The following is a 10,068-nucleotide window of genomic DNA, read 5'->3' as shown; positions in this document are numbered from 1 at the left end:
TTCACAGAAACTGATAATCGCAGCTGATTCAGTTTCACCGTGGCCAGCCTAGAATGACACGCTAATGAAGCCCCGTGTTGGGGGGGACAGCCATCACCTTGTGGAATGGGATTCAGTCAAGGTGCCACCGTCTTCTCCCACACCTACTGCGCCACAGAGCCGCAGCACACAGACTCCTCCCCGAGGGGCTTCACCACCGAGCTGCCTTGGGGATGGAGGGCTGAGCGGAAACAGGAAATCAAATGGCGTAAAGGAGAAATGAAAGAAAAGGGACTGAAAACAAATGGGATATTGTCAGCAGAAAGGAGACCAGAAGCGGAACTGCACGATACAAGGGAACACTAAAGTTGAAAGAGTACTAGAACTTCTAATAATAGTTCCCAGTTAGGAGTGCTTACTCTGTGTTAGGCACTGGATAAGCATTTCAGGTGAGCTTGTCCATCTCATTCAATACTGACAACAAACCCTCTGGTATGCATATTTTACAAAAAATAGAACATGCTCTTGCAATGAAGAGCCCCCCAGCCACACACACACACAACATTTAAAAGAAATCGAAAGAGGAGGTGATAAAAAGAAACAGAAAAAATGGGACAAACAGAAAGCACAAAACCAGACAGTATAAATAACTTGAAACATACTAGAACTAAACTCTACAGTTAAAAGACAATGATTGCCTATAGGATAGAAAACAAAGAGATTTGCACTCTATGCTGTTTCCAAGAGCACATCTAAAACATAGCAGAGACAGGCGAGTAAGGATGTGTGGAAAGGTACAAGGTACACAGTACTAACCAAAAGAAAGCTTATGAAGTGAGACTAATATTAGTCAAAACAGAACCTGAGGCCAATAACATTCACAGATTAATGAAACCTACTTCTTAGTGATTAATAACTCGGTTCTCTAAGTGCTCAATCCATCAGTCATATCCAGTTGTTTGCCACCCTTTGGACTGTAGCTCACCAGGCTCCTCTGTCCATGGGATTCTCCAGACAAGAATGCTGGAGTGAGTTGCCATGCCCTCCTCCAGTGGATCTTCCCAACCCTGGGGTCGAACCTGTATTTGCTGCATTGGCAGGCAGATTCTTTATCACTAAGCTATTGGCGAAGCCCTCGATGGTTCACTATGAAGCTATAACAGTTCTAGATTTGCATGCCTCTGATGAAATAGCTTCAAAAATACATCTTTGTCAAGCAAAAACGAACAGAATCATAAGGAGAGCTTGATAGATCCACCACCAGAGTATCATAGTGGGAGATTTTAACATGTCTCAGTGACTGGCAGGTTCAATAAGAAAAGGAAAAGCTCAGCAAGTGCATGGATTTGACCAACACAACCCACAGACTTGATATAATGTAAACACACAGAACACTGGGCTCCATAATTGGAGAATTGTTCCTCAAACACTCATGGAACATTTACAAATATCAGCTATGCATTGTGTCATAAAGCAAAGCTGATCAAATCTGCAAGGCTTGGTACCATCCTGGGAAGTGAGGATGCAGAGGAGTTAAGTGCTGGCCTTGGCTTCTGTGACTTAGAAGTGGGGAGGCTGGTCCAGAGAGCCCAAGGCCACGGCCCAGCACCAGGAATGCGACCCACAACGTGGTCTAGCTGCAGTCATGCTGCTTTAAGTAGCAGCGAGTCAGAAAGAGCAATCCAGGGAAGGAGCTGTGGGCGATATGGTGTCATTTCGTTGGGGAACTAAATCAAGACAGGTGTTGCTGCTCCCCCGCCCTCCCCCAAGCCTGGTGTTTTCCAAGTGATTAGTGAGACTTCCATTCCTTGCTTGCTGAAGCAAATGTCCAACAGTCTGATAAGCAAAGTGACCTCTAAGTTCAGCTGAGTTCATTTCGCTCTGACTCTTTGCGACCACATGGACTGCAGCATGCCAGGCTTCCCTGTCCATCACCAACTCCTGGAGCCTACTCAAACTCATGACCATTGAATCGGTGATGCCACCCAGCCATCTCATCTTCTCTGGTCCCCTTCTCCTCCTACCTTCAATCATTCCCAGCATCAGGGTCTTTTCAAAAGCGTCAGTTCTTTGCATCAGGTGGCCAAAGCATTGAAGTTTCGGATGCAACATCAGTCCTTACAATGAATATTCAGGACTGATTTCCTTTAGGATGGACTGGTTGGATCTCCTTGCAGACCAAGGGACTCTCAAGAGTCTTCTCCAACACCACAGTTCAAAGGCATCAATTCTTTGGCACTCAGCTTTCTTTATAGTCCAGTTCTCACACCCATACATGACTACTGGAAAAACCGAACCTTTTGACTAGAAGGACCCTTGTTGGCAAAGCAATGTCTCTGCTTTTTAATATGCTGTCTAGGTTGGTCATAACTTTTCTTCCAAGGAGCTTTTCTTCTTTTAATTTCATGGCTGCAGTCACCATCTGCAGTCATTTTGGAGCCCAAGAAAAGAAAGTCTGTCACTGTTTCCATTGTTTCCTCATCTATTTGCCATGAAGTGGTGGGACCGGATGCCATGAACTTCGTTTTCTGAATGCTGACTTTTAAGCCAACTTTTTCACTCTCCTCTTTCACTTTCTTCAAGAGGCTGTTTAGTTCTTCGTTTTCTGATAAAAGCGTGGTGTCATCTGCATATCTGAGGTTATTGATATTTCTCCTGGCAATCTTGATTCCAGCTTGTGTTTCATCCAGTCCAGCATTTCTCATGATGTACTCTGCATATAAGTTAAATAAGCAGGGTGAAAATATACAGCCTTGAGGTGCTCCTTTCCCGATTTGGAGCCAGTAGTTTGTTCCATGTCCAGTTCTAACTGTTGCTACTTGACCTGCATCAGATTTCTCAGGAGGCAGGTCAGGTGGTCTGGTATTCCCATCTCTTGAAGAATTTTCCACAGTTTGTTGTGATCCACACAGTCAAGACTTTGGCATAGTCAATAAAACATAAGTAGATGTTTTTCTGGCACTCTGTCACTTTGTTGATGATCCAAGGGATGTTTGCAATTCGATCTCTGGTTCCTCTCCCTTGTCTAAATTCAGCTTGATTATCTGGAAGTTCATGGTTCACGTACTGTGAAAGCCTGGCTTGGAGAATTTTGAGCATTACTTTGCTAGCATGTGAGATGAATGCAATTGTGTGGTAGTTTGTGCATTCTTTGGCATTGCCTTTCTTTGGGACTGAAATGAAAGCGGACCTTGTCCAGTCCTGTGGCCACTGCTGAGTTTTCCAAATTTGCTGGTATATTGAGTGCAGCACTTTCACAGCATCATCTTTCAGGATTTGAAGTAGCTCAACTGGAATTTCATCACCTCCACTAGCTTTGTTCATTGTCATGCTTCCCAAGGCCCACTTGACTTCACATTCCAGGATGTGGCTCTAGGTGAGTGATCACACCATCTTTATTATCTGGGTCACGAAGGTCTTTTTCCTATAGTTTTTCTATGTATTCTTGGCACCTCTTAATATCGTTTGCTTCTGTTAGGTCCATATCATTTCTGTCCTTTATTGTGCCCATCTTTGCATGAAATGTTCCCTTGCTATCTCTAATTTTCTTGAAGAGATCTCTAGTCTTTCCCATTCTATTGTTTTCCTCTCTTTCTTTGCATTGATCCCTGAGGAAGGCTTTCTTATCTCTCCTTGCTATTCTTTGGAACTCTGCATTCAAATGGGTATATCCTTCCTTTTCTCCTTTGCCTTTTCCTTCTGTTCTTTGGAAGTGCACACTAGCACACTGATGCCCAGAGCAGTGTCACAGCTATGCAAAGAGCCCCCTCCTCAGAGAAACACCTTGGAGAGACGGGATGGAGAAGAGGCAGGAGGGCTGGAGACGTGGTGTTCAGATGTAACTCATAACACATTCTAGACAAACAACGGAGGCTTTTCAGGGCCAGAAGCTGCAGGACACTAACATGCAAATGATGTATTTGCACCTTTAAAGTGAAGAGTCCTGAGTCCTGAGGCACCAGCACAGATGGGGCTGTTGAAGACCTGATGGTGTGTACAGACTGGCCCTGCCTGGGTCAGGGAAGGGGCAGGACCTGAATAGGGCTTTCCTCCAGGGTGGAGCGGAGAAGGCAATGGCACCCCACTCCAGTACTCTTGCCTGGAAAATTCCATGGATGGAGGAGCCTGTTGGGCAGCAGTCCATGGGGTCGCTACAAGTTGGACACGACTGAGCAACTTCACTTTCACTTTTCACTTTCATGCATTGGAGGAGGAAAAGGCAACCCACCCGTGTTCTTGCCTGGAGAAATCCCAGGGATGGGGAAGCCTGGTGGGCTGCCGTCTACGGGGTCGCACAGAGTCGGACACGACTAAAGCGACTTAGCAGCAGCAGCAGCAGCAGCCAGGGTGGAGAGTGTAGAGAGAAGGTGGCAGGGGTCCTGGCTGAGACCTAGGCTAGTGGCCCCAATGACAGCACCCCAATCTGAGGCCAAAGGACAAGCCCTGGACTAACAATGAGGCACAGCTGCTGCTGCTGCTAAGTCGCTTCAGTCGTGTCCGACTCTGTGCGACCCCATCAATGGCAGCCCACCAGGCTCCCCCATCCCTGGAATTCTCCAGGCAAGAATACTGGCGTGGGTTGCCATGCCCTCCTCCAGAGCATCTTGCCACCCAGGGATCGAACCTGAGTCTCCTGCATTCCAGAGGGATTCTTACCAACTGACCCACCAGGGAAGCCAAGTATGGCACTGTCTCTCATACTGAACATTTAGCTTTTTTCTTTCTTTCTATGTTCAACTTAGCATTATGTATCACCAGCTTTCAAATATACCTTCTGTCCCGTTCACAAAGCACGCTCCCACCAAGCACCCTCTTTGGTCTTCCAAGTGTACCCTCTGAAGTCAGGCCTGGGATTTCTAAACCTGGAGTCAGAGTTTTAGGAAACAAGGGCTCAGGGGCCAAAGACTGCAAGCTGAGACTCCAGAAGTCCAGGTCAAGGCTCCTTCCGGAGGCCGCCCTGCCCTCCCGGGTGCTCGGCTGGACACGTCCGAGGTTCCTCCGTGCTGCACACCGTTCGCACCGAGCCCGGCGGTGCCGGGGCCGGGCCGTGACGAGGTCGGGGCCTCTCTGCCTGGCCGGCAATCGAACTCCCGGGGCGCGACGGAGGCTCGGCTGCCGCGGGGCCAGGTGTTGCGCCTCGGAAGCCACTGCTGGAGCCGCGGGCGCCCCGTCCCTCTGCCGGCGCTGGCCCGGGGGTTATCTGCGACTGGTGGGCGGGGCGGCCCTTCCCGTCTGCGCCGGCCCCCCCACCCCCGACCTCCAGGGAGGCAGAGCCGGGAAGTGGGAGAGGGAGCGAAAGAGGCGGACACTGCGGCGGCTGCAGCCCGGCCGGGCTCCGAGCGGGGGGCTGCATGGAGCGGCCGGCGGGGCTCTGCGGGCTGTGGGCGCTTCTGCTCTACGCCGGCCGCGGCGGCGTGGCTGCGCCCACGGGTGAGTTCGGTACCCAAGCCGGGGCAGCGGGAATCGCGGCCGAGAGGCGCGCTGGGGCGCCTGGGGCCGAGGGCCGCGACGGGAGTCGGGGTCGAGGGCCCTCTTCGGGACATCCCGCGGCCGCGGCGGCAGCGCCTCCGGCGCCCGGCTGGAGCTTGGGGGACCCGGGGCGACCGGGCTTTCCTGGATCCCGGGCGACGGGGTCGGCGGGGCGGGAGGACGACGACTTGTCGCCGCACTTCCCTTGGCCGTCGGGCAGCGCCGAGGAGCCTGGCGCCAAGGCCTGGGGCCCGAAAGGAGTTCGCGGGGTCGGGGGCGGGAGTGTCGCCCGTGGCCCGGAGCGGGGATGAGGGGCCGGGAGGCCGCGGGGACGGTGACCAAGGTCCGGGAGTGCGGGTGACGCGCCGAGGCTCCTTGCGCGGCGGGTCCAGCCAGGTGGCGGCAGTCGAAGGGAACCTCTGAAGCGCCTAGTCCCTGTAGCAAAGGACGGGTCTCCTCTGGCGTACAAGAAATCCATGGGAAATCCGGAGCACCATCCGCGTGGAAGCCTTTTTCTTTAGTAACCTTTTTATTTTGGAATAATTTTCGATTTACAGAAAAGTTGCACAGATGCGAGTTCTCATATGCTTCTCACCTGGTGCGGCCATTTAAATGAATCAACCAGAGTTACTGTGAAAACATGGGAGGAGGGGCACTAATGAATTCCTGAGGGACAGCTTTTGGCCTGAGCGACCTTCTGGACGTTTTTTTGGTGACCATAGTAGCTCCAAAGTTGATAGGTTTTATTGTCACGTTGACACAAACACCCACAATTTGTTTATTGCTTTTTCAGCCAGTGCGTTGGGCTTTGAAACCCCAATTGAAATGTTGATTAGGAAACTTGGATGCCCTCTATTGATTCAGTCAACAAAACCTATGCCCACTCTGCGTGCCCTGTGCCAGGCAGTGTTCTAGGGGCAGAGAATACAGTGGTGAGCAAAACAGAGCAAGTCCTTGCCCTTTGGAGCTGGTATGCTATTGGTAGAGTCAGCGTAAGGGGGCGGGAGGGGGGAGTAAAATATAAGGTATGTTAGAGGGCAGTAAGTACTATGGAGAAAAACAAAGCAGTCTAGGGGTTTGCCATTCTAAATAGGGTGGACTACATAGACTGCCACTGAAAAGGCAGCATTTGAGGAGAGACTTGAGGGAAGTTTGTAGTTTGCCAGTCATTCATTCAAGTGCCTGCCTTCTTTAGTACTGAGCCAGGTGTTGTGCATTGGCTTAGAGCCTTAGAGTATATTGTGTAATCGTTGTGCCCCCCATGCTCCTAGTTCACTTGGGGGGATCTGATTTCCATAATCATGGGGCAGCTACAGTGCAGAGAAGGGAGGTTGTTGTCATTGAGTTACTCAGTCACCTCTGACTCTTTTCCGACCCCATGGACTGTAGCCCTCCAGGCCCCTCTGACCATGGGAATTTCCCAGGCAAGAATATTGGAGTGGGTTGCCATATCCTTCTCCAGGGGATCTTCCCGACCCAGGGATCAAACCCGCATCTCCTGCATTGCATTGTATTGCAGGTGGGTTCTTTACCGCTGAGCCAGCAGGGAAGTCACCCATCTCCTTAGTCTCCTGATTTTCACCGTGCCACTCCAGTCCCCTCCCTCCTCCAGACTCCCTCTCCCACACACCTCACACCTGGAACAACAAACAGCTGACTCTAACTGATAGTGGCAATCCCCAACTAATCAGTTTTGTCACAGAGGTTCATTGGCGACTTGGTTACTCAGAAATACAGAAACTTTTTCCCATTGGAAATATTGATACAATTGCATTAAGATATGGTGGGGGGTAAAAAAGCAAAACAAAACAGGGGACCTGACTATTATAATGGTCTGACCTTACCCAGCTGTGGGACTTAAGGACTGGCCATTTCTCTCCCTCGTGCAACAGTGTTCTCTGTGAAAGGAGGTTGAACCCCATAAATTTTAAAGGCTCCTCCAGCTCTAATCGTTTGAGTGTTTATAAAAATGATTAGGTTACCAGCTTAGTTTTAGTCTGTGTAGATTGGTAAGCCCACATTGTGGCATTCTTAATAACAACTAGCATTTCTATAGTGTTTAGTCTATGCCGGGCAGCATTCTAAGTTTTCCACTTGACCTATTTCATCTTTCCACAGAACCTCTCCTGTTGGTGCTGTTACCATTCTTGTTTTGTATAGGAGGAAACAGGCACGGCAAGGCCCAGAGGCTTGCCCAGAGTCTCGTAGGTGCTAGACTGCAGGAGGGAGCTAGGCTGCTGACCCCAGCACTGGCTTCCAGAGACCATGCCCCTAACCACTGCATTCATTGCCTCTCTCTGCAGAAATGAGGAGAGTCCTTGGCTGGGAGGGGAACTGGGCCTCTCCCAGAGCAGCAGGGCAGGACTGGTGGGCATTCACGCAAGTATGTACAGGCCATTGGTAAAAAGCGAATGATCATGTATTGGAGACTTGCTTTATGACTGCCAGACTGTGTAGTCCAGACAATAAGTACCACAGGCATTCAGAAGAGGGGAAACTGAGGGCTGGGAATTGTGAGGAAGAACTGAAATTTGAGCTAGACTTTTAGGGTGGGTGACATTTGAGTTGGTAGAGGAGAAGTTATTCCCAGTTTGGGAGGCGAGCAGGAGCACAGGCCCAGAAGTAATGGTGGTGGTGCCCCTGTGGGCTCAGCGAGGAGTCCGGCTTGGCAGGAGGGTGTATTGGCCAAACCAGTCAAGGCAGAAGGGCTTCATTTGCCCTTGAGGCTGAGTTGGGGTGCAGAGGGAGGGAAATAACACTGGAAGAGTAGTCAACAGGGAGACTTGACTGAGTGTGGGGCTGGAGGGAGGGGGGACTCACCAGAGTGCAAAGCTCTGCAGGAATCTAGGATTGCAGGTGGCCCCTGGAAAGATAGGTCATGCATGCCTTCTGTCCAGGCTCGGGCCTAACTGCTGTATGTCTGCCTGCCTCACGGGACCCAGCAGAGCACCTGAGTATGATCAGGATAATTAAGAGAGGTGTTGCAAGGAAAGCACTGAAAGAGGTTGATGGTTAAGATGTAAAGGAAGGAGATGGATGACTCATGTATGACTCGTGATTTCCTTGACTTTTCCCGACATGTGCATGCTTCTGCCAGCTCCTGTGACTGAACGAGAGACAGCACAAGCTTTGAGTTAAGCCTTATTATTAGAGACAGCATTAATCATATTCATTTGAAATTAGAATGGGATCTTGCGCTAGAAGTGTGAAGATGTAGAGGTCAGTGGGTTTCAGGACATTGATGGAAACTCACCCAGAACCTTGCTACTCTGCCTTAGGTTAAATTCAGAGGATCCCATCACAGGCCTCTTGTGTTAACAGCACTACCTTGAGTGCACCCCACAAAATTTCTAGAAGAAAAGCACTTGCTGAAGAGCAAAGAACCTGTGAGTCAATTAAATCCAGACCGATCAGGCTACATCCATCTTTATATTCTCTGTGGTGCCACATGGTGTATTCCCTCCAGACATCACAAATAAATCCAGAAGCCCCTGGTTGTTGTCCCTTCCAATCAGACTGCTGGCCCTAAGCTTCTTCTAGGTGGAAATCCTGGAATCACCCTGAACAGTCTCTGGCCTAGAGAAACCAGAATCCAGTGGGAGAAATGGACATGCCCACAAACCTCTTTATTATTTGCTGCTGCTGCTAAGTCGCTTCAGTCATGTCTGACTCTGTGCGACCCCATAGATGGCAGCCCACCAGTCTCCCCCGTCCCTGGGATTCTCCAGGCAAGAACACTGGAGTGAGTTGCCATTTCCTCCTCCAATGCATTAAAGTGAAAAGTGAAAGTGAAGTCACTCAGTCGTGTCTGACTCTTAGTGACCCCATGGACTGCAGCCTGCCAGGCTCCTCCATCCATGGGATTTTCCAGGCAGGAGTACTGGAGTGGGGTGCCATTGCCTTCTCCGTTATTATTTGCTACAGTAGAGGAAGTCTGTCAAGTGCTATGGGTACTCAAGGGCTTTCCAGGTGTCACTAGTGGTAAGGAACCTGCCTGCCAAAGCAAGAGAGCCAGGAGAAAAGGATTCAATCCCTGGGTCAGAAAGATCCCCTGAAGGAGTGTGTGGCAACCCACTCCAGTACCCTTGCCTGAGAATCCACATGGACAGAGAAGCCTGGCAGGCTGCAATCCAGTGAGTTGCAGAGTCAGACACAACTGAAGCGAGTTAGCACACAGCACACACACACAGACGTGACCTATAAGAGCAAGGCCATAAGGACCTGAAGAGAACACTGGAGGTAAGGATGGGGGAAGAGTAGATCTGAGAGGTGGTTTCCCAACGAAGTGTTGTTGTTCAGTCGCTCAGTTGTGTCTGACTCTTTGCCACCCAAGGGACTGCAGCAAGCCAGGCTTCCCTGTCAATCATCATCTCCTGGAGCTTGCTCACACTCATGTCCATTGAGTCGGTGATGCCATCCAACCACCTCATCCTCTGACGTCCCCTTCTCCTCCTGCCTTCAACCCTGCCCACCATCAGGGTCTTTTCCAATGAGTCAGTTCTTTGCATTAGGTGGCCAAAGTACTGGAGTTTCAGCTTTAGCATCAGTCCTTGCAGTGACTATTCATGATTGACTTCCTTTATGATTGACTGCATCTAAGTGACCGCATGGCTAATCCGT

At 50.2% G+C, this 10,068-nt stretch overlaps 1 protein-coding gene across 1 annotated transcript in view; it reads left to right on the top strand.

Moving 5' to 3' along the window:
- Positions 1 to 64: 64 nt before the first annotated feature.
- LOC129639495 (collagen alpha-1(I) chain-like) overlaps positions 65 to 10,068 on the top strand; it is a 102,447-nt gene continuing 92,443 nt past the window's right edge. Inside the window, exons 1-2 of the mRNA XM_055564648.1 lie at positions 65 to 247; positions 4,852 to 5,409. Of these exons, the coding sequence (XP_055420623.1) occupies positions 65 to 247; positions 4,852 to 5,409 (741 nt within the window). The remainder of the gene's footprint in view (positions 248 to 4,851; positions 5,410 to 10,068) is intronic.

This window comes from Bubalus kerabau, chromosome X (assembly GCF_029407905.1).
Source record: "Bubalus kerabau isolate K-KA32 ecotype Philippines breed swamp buffalo chromosome X, PCC_UOA_SB_1v2, whole genome shotgun sequence".
In the NCBI taxonomy this organism is placed as follows: domain Eukaryota; kingdom Metazoa; phylum Chordata; class Mammalia; order Artiodactyla; family Bovidae; genus Bubalus; species Bubalus kerabau.
This window is presented reverse-complemented; position numbering and strand designations above follow the sequence as displayed.